Source organism: Triplophysa rosa, linkage group LG5 (assembly GCF_024868665.1).
Source record: "Triplophysa rosa linkage group LG5, Trosa_1v2, whole genome shotgun sequence".
NCBI lineage: Eukaryota > Metazoa > Chordata > Actinopteri > Cypriniformes > Nemacheilidae > Triplophysa > Triplophysa rosa.
This window is the reverse complement of record NC_079894.1, coordinates 1935678-1951991: the sequence shown is the minus strand read 5'-3', so window position 1 is coordinate 1951991 and position 16314 is coordinate 1935678. Positions and strand designations below refer to the sequence as shown.

The following is a 16314-nucleotide window of genomic DNA, read 5'->3' as shown; positions in this document are numbered from 1 at the left end:
AGGGGGTAGATCAGAGAGATACTAACAAACTGTCATACTGGATCAGCTGTGCAAGTTTTTGAAAACGACGGCGTTATCGTGTCCGGAGTGTAAATTCTGCGTTTTCCAGAAACGTGGTCGTTGTTTCTGTACGATAAGCTGTTTCCTTATAACGGACTTTTGGGAGATTTTCACTTTACACAGTTAATAAGGACTCGTTCTTTCAACAGCAGCTAGTGTTTATTACAAATCAGGTTTGAGAAAGATTTGGGCTTCCTTGGTCGTTAAATTAAACCCATTACCCGGCTCCTCTCCGCCGCAGATTCAGGTTTGCAAGCCACTTTTTCCTCTGTTTTTCAGTCAATACTTTCCCGCTTCATGAACAACAATTTTTGCTACACGTTAAAAATGCCTTGTGGTTTTATAGTTTGATCGATTTGAACAACCATAAACAATGCAAAACACAGGAATTTTGAGTTTGTGATAGTGAATTCCTGTAGAGAAAATCACTTGATCGATGGATGCAGGTTTGATTTCAGAAGGGCAACCGTTACATTCATGCACAAAGTATGACCTGTTTTTGTGAATGGAAAAGTACAGTATATACATTTCCGTGCGTTCCGAGACATACTAACATGAAACTGAAGTGGCTGCTGTTGCCTAGACGACACTGTGCCCTTCTTTGCATTTAAGTATACATTTATTCATTATTTCTTATGTGATGTTCACTGTATACTTACATTTATTAATTCAGTGAAGCATTACTTGTTGGATTTTATTAATGCAGTGAGTGTCACTAAACTCCGCCTACTCGCAGTGAGTTGTGGGTAATATCAGCCGTTAGACTGTGCATCGTTCTGCACTTCCAATTTCTACCGGAAGTAGTAGACCATCCGGGAATCTTTGGAATACTATTTTCAACATACTACGATTTGGGACATACTAATTCTGCTCTCGAATACGATTAGGACGGAAAGTATGCGATTGGGACTCAGGGAGTGAGTTAGACAATAAATGCATTCATATACAATGTTTATATAACACACCAACATATGAATGTAGTATTTAAATATATATTTTCATCAGTTACGCTTTAAAAAAAATGAAAAATTTAATCAGTTAATATTTTGGAATTATCCTGGTCACATACTGTTACCTGCGTTGTTAACATACATAATATACTGTATATTTATATATATATATTTATGAACACGACTCATCAGGCACTTTTTTATTTAATTTATTTTACATTATAACGTTACACATGGGTCTATATACTTTTTTCGAATTTGTACATGCACATTATACATATTATAAAAATAAACAAAAACATAAAATGAATGACAAATGTTATCTTTAAAATAATACACTCAAATACAAAATATATTGCATAAAAGTGTCTATAAATCAACAAAACCATGATCTCAGACTATTTGAATTCGTGTATAACACAGGGGTGAATAATTAAGTTTACACTGCTCCCATACAGTAGTCTTCCCATTGGTGCTGTATCGGAGCCATTATGCCGCAGAGCTCCTTAGTTACATTGTTTCACACTTCAATTACAGATCAGTCATAGGCTTTACTGAGGGATTACTGTGGGATTTTTGTAGAGATCAGGGGAAAAGGATATGAATAGCTGGACTGAGATTGAAAGAGTTCTCATGCAGCCTTGGATAAAAATGGAAGTGCTTGGAATGCCACCAGGGGATTATAGGAATATTCATGACCACGTAAGAAGCGTCATGAATTGATGTATCCTGACTAGATCATCCTATAAGTAAACGGGAGCTAAATGAGGATAAACCCCACTTGTACTGGAATTCTCTGGGAAGGGTGAGCCAGTCTTATTATTTGGTCACGCAGGAAGGCCTGCAGCGGACTTTTTCCCATTCTTGGGGGACTGAAAAACAAACTTTTGAAAACAGGTCTCAAAGTGCACGTGCACAAAAAGTTGATTTACTGCACCGCTAAGACCAACGGAGACACATTTACATTCGACAGACTTTAAACACACATATATACGTCGACCAAGGGTATTAAAAAGCACTTTGGCATACAGCATTTTGATTCGTTTTCCCGGATCTGTGTAAATGAAGATTGTTTTGACAACGCTGTCGTTGTTTTTTGGAAAGAAAAAGGAAGCGTTCAATCTAAAGGTCACTTTAGTAGAGCTTAGAATTTTCTGTGTAAAGGCAAGAAATGATGTTAGAAATGGATATCATATCTGCAAAAGACTGTAGCCAGAGGGTCATCTGGAGTCTACCACACACACTGTAAAAATACTGTAAATTTACTGAATTTTATTGTTTTGTTTTATTTTACAGAATGTTCACGTGTTTTTGAAACACTGTAGAAATGTTAAATTACCTAAAGAGACTGCAAATTTACAAGTCTGTTGTAAAATAACATGAAAACGTGCACTGTAAAACTTTTGGTTTGCCAGTAACTTACTGTAGATTTAATTACTACTTACTACTACTTTCCAATTAGTACTGTGTTCATTTACTTTAATCAAAATTAAAACACTTTCAAAATGAGCAAGAAGAGACTGTCATTATTAGCCAGTAACGCGGCAAAAAATGGCATTCTTCCTAAGCATTTTTCTCTTGTTTTCTCTAAAAATATTTAAAACTTCTTAAATTACGATACATTTACACAACAAGAAAAGTGACCCAAGATATTTAGTCTTGTTTTATGAAGGAAAAATATATAAACTAGTTAAGTTTATGCTTAAAACAAAATCGTACATTAAATCTAATTACGAAATCGAAATTACAGCAAAGTTTTACAGTGTGTGATTTTACTCTACAAAATGTTATTTTACAGGGTTTTTTCTGATGCCAAATATGCCATGATTTCACATTTTTACTGAGATTTTTTTTACAGTGCAGCATGCAAAAGATTTTAAGAATCCCAGGGGAAACAAATGATCTGACCTGACGAGGCAAGCCTTGGAAAGCAATTGTCTGAATTACTTTATTTGTGGAAGACAGAGCAACTGATCAATCTACTCCGTGAGGTTACAAATCCGATCTGATTGGATCTGCAGAAAGATCCAGTGAATGCGTCCATCAGACGTGCTAACTCAGTCCAGTTCTGTATCATCTACTCTATCTGCCTCTCAAACATGACATCAAACTGTTTAGCTCATGTGTGAAAGTTCATCAAGTGCACCTTCTATTTGTCACGTTTTTCAATAAAGGTTCTGACCTCAGTGAGTTCTCTCATTTAAAGCATTTCAGTCACGCATTTTTAATTTCCAGTTAGATTAAGCCGGCTCATTCTTGACAATGCTGGCACGCAACTGAATCTTCCTGATTCCTAGCACATCAAGAATGTGTCTTTAACTCAGATTAGCCCATGATTGCGCTTTTTCTCAATTGCGGTTTCAAAGAAAGTCTTTGCACGCTAGCGCACATCTCCCAACATATTATCATTTAAATACACACGGTACGTCTATCAATGCTCTGAAACAGCATATCATCTACATGCTAAGTAGGCCATTGAGATTGTATTTGTTTGGAAATACTTTCATGTTGAAATGGAAGGACTTGCACGCAAACTGGATTTCGGCTCTTAGAGCCTTTCTGAGAAGCATTTGAACAGCAAGACAAAAGCGAAGGATGCATTCCCATTGCAAGAGTATTTTCCTTCTGTGAGCTAATTCCATGTCCTTTACCTCAGGCTTCAGACAACACTAAACAGGGCTTCTTTATTCGGAAACCCACCTCAACCCTAAGAGTACCGTACCCATGGGCTGTCTCTAAACTGCCAAGTTGATGTGTGTGGCGTGTGGTCCCTGCTTCAGCTGAATATTGATAGCTTTCAGTCTAGGTGGCAGAACTTCATTGAAGCAATGTTTCTACTGTATAGTCTCAACAGATTGACCTTTTTTATTGAAATCTACATTTTCCAAAGTACAGTATGACACATTTGAAAAGATTAGAGAAAGATAACACAAACACACTTTTTAAGCAAAGCGTTTCATATAAAGTAGATTTCACGGTTAAAAAAGGTTAAAAAATGTCTTTTGATAATATGATGAAATACACGTGTGTTATTTTGCTGGACCACATCTGAACTGACCTTTTCAGCCTCCAGAATCCCCATTGACTCCAGTTGATACCAGATAGTCCAACTCGTTCTCACTCCCGACTCGTCACATACTGTATTGGCGTTCGGTCAGCGCCCCTCTGCGTCACTTTTTAACGCGCAGGGTACCCCTTTGGCGTCGTTTTTCGAAGAGCGGGTATTCCGTTGCTTAAGGTTGATCGCTATACACTCCAGACCGAGATGTGTTGAATTCATTGCATTTGTACAAATTCGTGCTTTCAATCGAATAAAACAATTAATCTGATTAATCACACATTTTTCTGTGATTAATCATGATTAATCGTACATTACATGAATATTTTAAAATATACTTTTACATTCTAATAATTTCAAATTTAATCTCCAAATTAATGTGGAAACAACAGATTTCTTTAACGACATCATTTTATGAATGAAAGCCAACATTCTGACATTAGTACTGCAACTGATGATTTTGTCTTTATTTTAACATTAATTATAGCCGTTAAACACTGAAGTACAGCATAATTGAGAGCTCTCATGTCTAACAGGTATGAAATATACATATATATATTTCTCAAACCCTTTACAGTCTTTAATGCTAAATTATAAATTAATTACAGAATTAAAGCTACAAAACACACTGAATTCCACTTTTCTTTTGTTCTTTGATGAACATTAGTGACAGGAGTCACAGCAGCAGGTTTAAGAGCTGCCGCTCTGCGCAGTTCTTACGCGCTTTCCCATTTTCACAACTCTTTGCATTCAATTAGGATTTGATTTAACACGTTGAAATCTGAAATCTTACGAAAATGCTAGACAAAACGGGTTTCAAATCACGCTTAAATGGTTTAAAGGCCTTTATATGAGCGTGATTATATAATGTAACGCTAGACAAAGGATGACCAAATAAACGGATAAATCTGAATAAAGCGTTAATCTGAAAAAATTGAATCGCATGGGCGTTGACAACCCCAGTACAAATATAACTGGTTTCATAAATATTTATAGTTTCAAAGATATTTGGAGCACCTACCCCCGCCCCCACCCTAAACCTAACCATGTTTTAACCATATAAAACACAACACACGAATAAAAGTACAGTCACGGGTATTTATCGCACAAACAGACCAAGTACTGTTTAAAAGTATTACAAACAACTCGAGTTGCAGACCATTTGAACCGCAGCCGTACGATAGCTTTATATAGTCGCGAAAATAGTTCCGAAAATGTTAAATCATTTGCTTTCATGTGTCATGCAATGACATTCAGACATTTATATCCAAATACTTTGTGGGACTATCATAGGTTATACTTAACCAGTTCACACTTTGTTTTAAAGGGATACTCTTCTCAAAAATGAACATTCTGTCATGAATTACTCTCCACCACACCCAGCCCCCACCCCCCAAGTTGTTTCGAATCTGTATAAATTACATTGTTCTGTTGATCACAAAGAAAGATATTTGGAAAAATGTTAGCAACAGTTCTGGGAAATTATTGACTACCATAGTAGAATTGTTTTAAATTGTAGTCAATGGTGCCCTAGAACTGTTTGCTTTTCTAAATTCTTCCAAATATCTTCGTTTGTGTTCTTCAGAACAAAGAAATGATGAAATAAAATGTCCTACTTTGATCGTCAACGATGTCCCAGAACTGTCAGCTGCTAACATTCTTCCAAATATCTTTCTCTGTGTTCATCAGAACACTTGGAACAACTGGAGGGTGAGTAATTCATGTCAAAATTTTCATTTTAGGGTGAACTGTCCCTTTAACAGCGCGCTCATTTTTGTTCTGGGGTGCTGATTACCGGGCAGGAAAGAACAAGGCCTCTTCGTGTGAAACCTCTTCATGCTCGCTCTACTTACGAGCCACCATATTTTCATCTGAGGCGGGCGCTGTGGGGTCTGTTGGATTCCCATCTCACTTCTTTCCTCCACTTATAGATCTCTTTGTCAACAAAGGCAGCGTGAAAGGACACTGAGGTAGGTAAATGTATTCAGAGACATTACCCGGGTGATTCTTTCGGACCCTCTCCCTGGGCCCGTTTGTCACTAATCTTGTCCCACGTGCTGAGCACACAGACTTGCTTGTGTGATGCCTCTGAAGCAGACAAAAGGCTCACGGGCCTCCTCTGGGCTCTGGCTGGGGAGCTCTTTGTGAGGATGTGAGTCAAAGCGGGAAGCGGAGGAGCAAACAAGTGGAGTCACTTTGAGAGTAACCTCGCTCGCTGGGTCCACTCGGTGCTCAGAGACACAGTTCTCCAACTCAATAGACTTTGTCCCGATTGGGTCTTAACGGCGTCACGTCTTCTTTCTGAAGTTTTCTATGAGAAGATTCTTGTTGTGCACAAGAAGTTATCCGGTGCTAAATGAATAATGGGGAGGTGTGTGATATTTCTTTTGCGTAAGTAAGAATCATTCGCACTGAAGTGGATCATTTGTCAGATTGTTCGTTCATGTAGTGCAGTCTGTTGTACACGGTGAGATTGTGTGCTTCTGGATTAGCGTCGAGCGGTTCATGTGCAGGGTCAAAGATGGATGTGCACTGGATTACTGGGTCTTTGTTGGGGAAAACAATGCTTGTAATCCACAGATAATGATAGTCTAGTTAAACAGTGACAAGTCTGTTGATTGCTTTAGACTTTGTCGTTTATTACTTTTAAGAAAATGAGGAAAATGGGATAAAAATCCATAAAATGGGAGTTTTGTGACATGTAGTCCTTGTCAGTTTGTATTTAGTTGATTGATGTGGCTACAGAGAAAGTTGACCATTTTTGAAAGATATACTAAATAACAATAGAGTCTAAACATCAGCCTATTTGGTCAAAAGGTTTTCTTTTCATGATAAGATTGACCTTGTGTCATTTTCAGCTTCACTGTCAGTGTTTATCATCGGCTCTGAAAGTGATCCTAAGAATAAAAATACTGTTCTTCTGTATTTATTTGTGCAATGTGCTATTTAGTTTTGGTGTGAAAGCACCGAACTCTGACTTCATTCATATGGTCTTTTATCAAGCATGAGTTCATTGACAGGTCTACAACAGTCTTGATTGTATTGTAAGCCAAGTGCGATGTTTTACCAGAAAGATATGTTTGAGTCTCTGACACTACTGCCTTTAGTTGACCCAGTACCTGTGAAGTGACCTGACTTCAGATGACATCATCCTTTAATCAAGAATATTGATCACAACATAATCATATATATATATTGTATATATACAGTATATGAAGAGTTTGTTTCCAAAATGAGATAACTCCGTCTTTTATTATGTTATCATGTTTTTGTTGTGTTTTATTGTGTTAGTTAGCTGTATTGTTTTTGTTATTATGGCTTAAATCAAAACGTGATTTTTTTTTATTTAAATGGAGTTTTGGAAACGAACTCTTCATATATATAATGATACTGTATATACTGTATACATGTCAATTGAATGAAATAGTTTCAAAACAGAATCATTTTGAATTAACACGAGTTAAGCAAATGAAAGAAATGATTATTATGAAACCGAACCATGTTTTCAGTGCTTTCAGTTCCCCAAAATCTTTCAGTTAACTCGTCGCCCTGCGAGTGTTTCGTTCGTGTGAGGTTTTTAGTCTTCCTCAGGCTTCTGCACATTGCTAAGAGCTTAATAAAGTACAAGATGTTCAACACAGAAGTGAAGTGAATTGAACTGTTCACTTCTTACATACGTTGGTCAAGTACAGTCATAATGGGGTGAATAAAATATGATTTGTAAGATTTTGACTAGTACTTTTTTACAATTTTGATCATTCCATTTTGTTTCATACCTACAGTGTGTACTAATTAACCACATGAAATAAACTTTAATTATATAAAAAGTATGTATTGGCAAATACAAATTTGCAGGGATGTTTTTTTTGTGTGTTCATTTTCTATCCGGTTGTTGCACTGTAAAAAATGATTGGTGTTTTTTTGTTGTTTCAACTTAAAAGTATTGATCAACACAACGAGTTTGCATCAAATTCATTAAGTTAACTGATATTTTTAAGGCAACCAAGTAACTTTTTTTAGTTGAAACAACAAAAACCAACAGATCATTTTTACAGTGTCCTCGTGCTGTTACAGATAAGGAATTTTAAGTTTTAGTGTCAAACTGAAAGTGCAACAGTTTGACAGATGCCCATACCTCGAAGCTGCCATTGACTTATCTCAATATGTTGTTATTCACAAGATCACTCAGTGTTGAGAGAAAACGTTCTGTATGTGACATTAACTGTGGTCCCTATTAACCCTTAAATGCATGACCCGGGTCTCATAAATCCTCAATCTATGTCTTATCAACAATAATAAAGACCCAATGATTTTTTATCTTTTGTTATGGTGACTAAATGGTGTACTTCCGGTACACATTCACAAATAATAGAGCGCCTGTAGATTATTTCTGATAACAATCAAAAGAAACCGAGAAGAACCGTTTCTTGGCTAAACTGTCTCTACAATATTTTGACTTTAGACTGCGATACCAAGCTCAACCGCTAGATGTCAATGTATCATACGGTTTCTTTAAATGCGACCGAACTACAGGACCCATTCAACATGCTGTTTATTTAATAAAATGAACATACAACAAAATTCAACAAATAGTTCATTTAATACAATAATTATACAATAAAATAATAATATAAATTAATATGGACATAAATTAAATAAAATATAAAGTTATATTATTAGATACTAGCCAAACACAAACCGGAAGTTTACTGGGGGTCAGGCGCGCCCGCGTCAGATGAAACTGTACATTTTTTACATGTTTTTGATGACAACTAAAAAGTCAAAGTACAAAAAAAACATGTTTTAATTTATCATTGTGGAGTTGTTCATGAAGTATGAGCTGGGACATTTTTGTAGGCTACTATTTGATTTAGAGATTTAATCGTGGTAGATAATAAACTTGCGGGTCACCAAAGACCCAAATGTGTAATAATGATTGGGGACACACTCATGCATTTAAGGGTTAAAGAGATAGGTTACCCGAGAATTAAAATTCAGTCGTTATTTATTCACCCTCGAGTTGTTTTAAATCTGTTTATATTTCATTGTGCTGTTGAGCACAAAAGAAGATATTTTGAAGAATGTGGGAAACCGTTCTGGGGCACCGTTGACTACCATATACAGTTAGGTCCATAAATATTTGGACAGAGGCACATTTGTTATTTTAGCTGTGTACCAAAATGTATTCAATTTACAGTAATACAAGGGATATTGTCTTAAAGTGCACACTCTCAGCTTTATTTAGAGTGCATTCACATCCAGATTAACTGACGGCTCGTTAATTGAAGCTCCCCCTTTTTCAAGGGACCAAAAGTCATTGGACAGTTGAATCAAAAGTTGTTTTATGGCCAGGTATGAGCTTTCCCTTAAATCATTTCTTCATTTGTTACACATGTTAAAGGTCTGGAGTTGATTCTGCGTGTGGTGTTTACATTTGGAAGCTCTTGATGTGAACCCACATCATGCGGTTCAGGGAGATCTTCATGCATGTGAAACAGACCATAGTTAGATTTCAAGAACACAACAAATCCATCAGAAAGATGTCAGGAACATTAAGAGCGGCCATCAACATTCTGAGGAGACAACAACACACTGGTGAGCTCAGCAACAAAACCAATCCTGGGTGTCCATATAAGATAACAGGGCAGATGATGCCATTATCTTCTCCATGATAAAGAAAACCCAAGAACTTTTTGGTTACAAGCATTCTTTCCAATATCTTAATTAATATCTCAATTAAAATGTATAAAGGTTTGGAACAACTTGTGATGCTACGTAAATGATGACAGAATTTTCATGTTTAGGTTAGCATCCTAAAACTCATCTTACTGACGTGCGCAAACCAACAAACACCGCTGCGCTAAATGTGTGATTCGAAACACTATTGTGAGTCACAGCCTCTTATCATACAAATGGAAATAGAAGTCAGCGGTCTTTCGCAGAATTCTGCCGTTTCTGAGTGAGGATTTTCCGGTAAACAATAATCAGTGTGACATCTTGTGTTAAAAGTGAAGTTTAAAACAGGTGCGTAAACAAGAAACCAACGCACAAGATGTGTATATTTCCTTTGTCAAAGTTGGAATGTTCAGCTCTTCTTGAGAATGATTGTTGAGATGGCAAAGTGAAATGGTGTGTTTGTGGAGATATTTACATATGTATGTGTATTTTAGCTTTTCTTCTCACAGTCCTGTGTGAGTAGCAGCTCGAGTCCCCAAATGATCTTTAACCTCTTTGAGTGCTGAAGAGCCACTCTGAGACGTCTCGTTGGAGTTCGGCAAGAAAACTTGAATGTCGGAGCAAAGCCCGACCCTTCCTAAATCAGGTTTTAACCCCGATGTCTACCCGGTGAATTCAGTCTCTGGACATCAGCTCAAGATCTCCCAAGCCTCATCCATCTAAATTCAACAATGAGAATCGGAACCGTCTGTCAGCCGCGTGACGCCTCTTCCGCTTCTCTTTATATGGTCACAATGACTGGAGAAGAGGGGTCGCTTTGGGTGATGCCCCAAAACAGCAGTCTGTGTGAAAGTCTCGTGCATCCGTCGCCCTGAAAACAAAATCAATCACAAGTGTACACGCAGCAATTTCCATATAATGTACCACCATTTTGATTTTACTCAATCTAAACATGCTGTTGTGACTTGTATGGTGACACAAGCTTTCTCAGTATGGTGAAGCTTATTCGTTCAAATTGAAGTAGAAATGCATCAAGGACATGTATGGAGACGAGACCGTATGCTGGTGCATACTAAAGCAATCCCAAACACAGACGTCTCATAAGATGCAAAAACAGGTTAGATCTGCACTGGTGTTGATGTTGGTCGAAATTCGGAGGGCGGCCCTGTAGTGAGGCTCAGACTGACAGCATAAATGGGGTTTGTTCTGGCAGGCCGGGGCAGAGGTCCGAGGGTTAGGGACATGAAGAGGCACTGGGCAAAGAGGCCAAGCTGTCAAGATGAAGGGCGTAAGGAAACAGAATTTCCCTTTTCAAACGCAATCAAATCTTGACGTGGGAAGACGGCTCGGAAAAGAATGAGCGAATTGTCCGGCCCATTGGGGACCCATTCCGCTGAAGGAAGGGAGGATGCTTTCTTCTTCAGTCCCGGGATTGCCACCATGAGAAAAAGAATCTCGCATGAAGCTTGAGTTCAGAGTTAGATGGAAAACTCAGAATAAAGATGTATGTCCGGAGGATTATTGTCATTTTAGGTCAGGTCAGCTTCGGATGAAGGAGCCAAAGATGTTAGTAAGTGTCATTCTTATGAGGCCTCAGAATGAAGACGTTAGCCATGGCTGTATGTCTGCTATAAGACGAGTGCTATTGTTTCTCAGTCATAATTCGGATCAAGAAATCAAAATGATCAAGTCTGGTGTCCTAAACTTGCATGAACACGCATGATAACTCAAATCATTACTGGAAAGGTGAGCTATACTTTTCTAAGTGATTAAATACCTTGTGGATAATACGGAGTGACACGAGCCGCATATTTAGACAAAAAAAATCATAGACACACAATTATTGCACACATAGAAACGATCCGGCGATCACTCCAGAATCACTTACAGCTGTTGGCTGTTACATTTACATTTATTTCTTACAAATGAGAGAGCATTTTGTCAAAGTACCAACAGTAAATGCAGTGTAATCATAATCTTTAATAATAATAATATTTTTATTATTATTTATTATAATAAAAGCGCTTGGGGGAATCTCCTCAACCACCATCATTTCATTCAATTTCATTATACATAGGCCTACTTGAATAATTACGTTTAATTCACACTTAATCTCTATTTCGTGTTATTTTGGTGAACTTTGTTAAAGCTAATAAAAGCTTAGTATTGATAATGAAATAACGTTCACTCGGTTATTTAGCGTATTCGGGAAGAGCAGTGGTCACTGTCAACCAATCACTATTATTGACCCACAAAAGACGTGGAACGGAGCACGCTATTGGTTGCCTGTGATCGCATGGAAACCAATGGCGTGCTCCACGTTCACACGCGTGCACATATAGCGGCTCAGCTGTTGAGTGAACTTGATCTGTGCCGCTTTCTCACCGCGTGGACGAGCCAGCGAGAGGAAGTTACGCAGGCAAACGTTTTGGAGCATCTTCAGAATGACCTTTTGTAAATGACTGACAACTCGAAACATTTACCGATAGACCTACACAGCTCACATTTTACGCGGAAACCATTAGCTGTCTAAAGCTGACTGAAGAGTATCTGGACATGACGTCACATCACATCACATGTAAGCTCTCAGGCCACGAGCAAAGATGCGCACTTGACATGACGCGAAATACGACATCTGAGAATCACAGCAGAGACTTACAGCACAGAAAGGTAAAGAGACATTGACAATCCATCAAATATGATCCAATGAATATGTTTGGGAAAGTACATTTTTATTTGTTTATTTTAATTTGGTTTCCTAAGTCCTCAAAACCAATAATGGAGAAAAGGAGACGTGCACGGATAAACGACAGTCTTACACAACTGAAGTCGCTTATTTTGGACGCACTGAATAAAGAGGTGAGTTGACGAACAATTTCCCTGTCAAATATAGTACATTATTGTTAAGGGGGTGTGTTTTACAATTGTTGTTCTTCGTTTAATATTCAGACATCTAAGCACTCCAAACTGGACAAAGCAGATATTCTTGAAATAACAGTGAAGCACTTAAAAAATCTGCAACGAGCGCAAATGACTGGTGAGTCTCTTTATTATGCTTTATAAGGAAAACTTAATGTAGCATTTTATATTAACCAAATAATAAATTCTTTACACTAAAAACTTTTCGGAACAATGTTTTCATACAGTACAGGCCTATAAAACAATCATTCGAACCTACATATCCCGCTATATTTATCAGAAATGAACAAATAATAGTAGACTAATAATAATAATAATAATAATGTTAACCTGACCACACACAAGTAGCCTACATTTTCAAGGGTTGGGTGAAGTTGAAATATTCTTTGGGTAACAAAACCATACCGCTTTTTATTTATTTGCTTTGAGTGCATATATTAAAATAATGTGTTTATTTTTGGAACTTATTAAAGTGATTTCTCGTTGTATTTTATTTTTGTTTAAGCAAACAGCCTTCCCATGCTTGGCATTGGCAAGTACAGAGCTGGATTTTGCGAATGCATAAACGAAGTTATCCGTTTTCTGTCCACTCACGAGGGTGTGGACACTGAAGTGAAGACCCGACTCCTGTCACATCTGGCCAGCTGCGTTTCACACATGGACCTTATTTCGTGTCATCGCCAGCATCACCTGCGCGCGCGCACTTCAAAACCAGGATTCGAGCTACCGCAGCTGAACGCGCCACTTTTTATTTTGCCAAAATTACACCATGGTTTTCGTTTGGTGCCGTCAAGTGATGGGACTTTCGGTCTTTTGATACCCAGTTCATCCAGTAGTAGTGTGACCGGGGGTCATAACGGTGCGCCTCTGTCTGGCGTGTCCCCAAGCGCGCGAGTAAACGCTCAAGATTCCCTTTGGAGACCTTGGTAGAGCCTCCCAGAATCTTTGTACAGCGATGTAAATAGTTGCAGCAAAAGCATGTTTTCCTTTTAAACATCAGGACTATAGTTTTTGGTGCCTGAATTCAGCACGAATTGTAATTTAGAACAAGTAGGCAACCGTTCATTCGTTTTTATAGAAATTATTTTGTCATGGAAGATTATTTTAATATTAAATATTTGTATAATAAAGCTGTAAATGTTTTTATTTATTTTGCAATGTCCTTATAATTTAGCTTATGTACCAGATATGTACCTTTTTATATTTGTTTGTTGTGGATAAATACAGATAAGAAACTTTTAGTTTGGTAGTTTGCTAGTCTACTGTAGGCCTATGTATGTACAGTAGTACGGCTGTGGTGAGTTTAAAATGCATCAAATGTTTAGAAAATACAATAATACATGTAGTACTAGGGAAGACACAGAACTACAGAGTTCAATTGAGGAGAAAGTTTGACCCTTTACATCATTTAAGATTAATCACGTTCAATGACGTCGTTTTCTTCGTTATTCTGTGCATCAAATAACATTGAATCAAGTTTGCATTTCATTTTAGAATACAATCATTAATTTCTTTCAATTTGTCTTTACAGTTCATTTCAATATCTGGCTAGTTTTATTTAAATAAAATGTTAAATGTCTTATTATTTGCAAGCTGCTTTGGATAAGCATGTCAAAGTTAAAATCCCGTGATTATCTGTCAGGATGGGTTAGTTTAGGTGTATAAAATTAGCTTCGGGAAAAGTTGTAAAGAAAGAGGGCGTGGCTTTATAATAACCTTATCAAATCCTGAATATTAATTAGATGAGGCAACTTTTACAGCTTGCATGCTTGTTCAGTTGGCTGCAGAAGCAACAGGTTTTTATTTGATGTTAATGTGTTCAATATTTTCCTTACCAAGTGTGTTGAGGGCGTGTTATAATAATAATTATTATTATAAAAATACTTGGAATTATTAAATATACAATTATTTAATATCAACTTAATTAAAAGTATTACTTATAAGAGTTATTTTCACTTTAGTGAATTCCCCTTATTCCTGGTTAAAGTGGCTGAGAACTTGTTCAACAAAGAGACAGTTTTGCATGTTCACTTTCGAAATAGCCAATATGTTTGACAGTTAGACATCAAATAAAAGACAACATGTTTTACTGTGCAACTCTAATGGAGCATTGCTAGACACATTTTGTCTTATGGTGACTTAATTCCCAAATTCTCATTTATTGTGTTTCTTTACTTAGCCTAGCAGGAGTCCCATGTAGCACAAAAAAGGGTCATTCAAATTGGTCAGTGTATAAAATTGGTACAAATTGGTCTTATATTTCCCAGCATGATGTCTCAATGGGGTTGAAGGGGCAAATTTATCAAGGCATTTCATCTCATGCATCAAAGAATTTGAGTTGCAGTTCAGCTTACGGTTTACTTCAGCAGACAGACCCTAGAGAGCACTGGCAGTGACGGAGAATAACTCAAAACCCTTTACAGAAATCCAACGTTTGTCCACACATCCAAGAGAATACTTGAACCCATAATGTGATTTTATGATTTTGGTCCCAGAGCACAATTTAAGCCAAAACATAAATAATAAACACTAGCGATGAATTTATTTGGTCTATTATTATTATAAACTATTATTAAGCGGCTCAGCTGGTCAATATAACACGATAAAATTGTTTTAAAAAAAATGTTTGAAAGTGAAACAAAATTGTATAAACAAAACCTACTCTGATTATTACAGGGACACATCATTGAATCGATGTTTTTTTTATTGTTGTTGGAATATAAACAAAAATCCAAAAAGTGTCTGTCGCAGATTAAGTTGTGTGTTTGGCTGACAATAAGTGATAATAAGATGAGGAAAGCCAAACACATTCACCCAGCCAGAGACAACTACACAAAGGCGTGCCCCGTCGTGCATATATGCGGTCATTTGTTCTCCCAAAAGGCTGCCCTTGTTTGTCCAAAAGAGGCTTAATGGTTTTAGGGAGGGGTATTGGGGGCTAGCGATGATGACATCACATTTACTGCCCAGATCACTCAGTAAGCGCTTCACTGACTCACTATGAATAGCAGTCAGGTTGAAAGAGGTCTATTTAGTTCACGAGGCAATCCTATCCAGCCACAAGCCTTCACCTCGTCTTCTCATGTCAGAGATCTCTGCCCCTTTCACAATGGATGAAACACTGGGCATATGTGGCCTGGCAGTGTGGAGAGCAGCCGCTTCTGGAAGAAAATCTGGGAAGTGTCGACATGGTGCCCGATCGTGTTCATATTGCCCTTCAACCCCTCTTCATTTGGGAGTTACTTTAGCTTTTCTTTCTCTTTCCTCTGATTCAGTCACTTGTGCTGAGCCTCTTTATTAGTGGTTTTCTTTTAGGACTCGCAAAGAACAAGGAGTCATGAACCACTTCAGTCCAGGACTCCCTGCTGTGGCAGGCATGCTTTATTTCTATGAATTTGTTCCTGTTTGTTGCGAGTGCGAGTTTCCTTTTATCTTTTTCTGTCATAGTATGAAAGTTACTTGGCTGTCCAATCAATGCTTTTAATCATTTTACAAATCTGAAAGATTTGGAGGAAAATGGTCCAAACAGTTTATTACAACTAAATGTAGTCGTCTACCATCTGAGATTCCAACAAATACAGGAACTTACAACTTAATCACATGCTATTACTGATATACTGTGAATATGCCACATACAGTAAAAAGATCTTT

At 37.4% G+C, this 16314-nt stretch overlaps 1 protein-coding gene across 2 annotated transcripts in view; it reads left to right on the top strand.

Annotated features, from left to right (window-relative positions):
• Window positions 1–5904: 5904 nt before the first annotated feature.
• Window positions 5905–16314, top strand: part of LOC130553883 (transcription factor HES-1-like) — a 28234-nt gene continuing 17824 nt past the window's right edge. The window contains exons 1-5 of one of the 2 annotated variants that reach the window (XM_057333094.1): window positions 5905–6038; window positions 12234–12414; window positions 12508–12603; window positions 12694–12781; window positions 13169–14140. In XM_057333094.1, coding sequence (XP_057189077.1) covers window positions 12301–12414; window positions 12508–12603; window positions 12694–12781; window positions 13169–13593 — 723 coding nt within the window. In that variant the 5' untranslated portion in view covers window positions 5905–6038; window positions 12234–12300 and the 3' untranslated portion in view covers window positions 13594–14140. Of the gene's footprint in view, window positions 6039–12030; window positions 12415–12507; window positions 12604–12693; window positions 12782–13168; window positions 14141–16314 lie in introns of those variants that run through there. The other variant, XM_057333095.1, reaches the window with a different exon arrangement.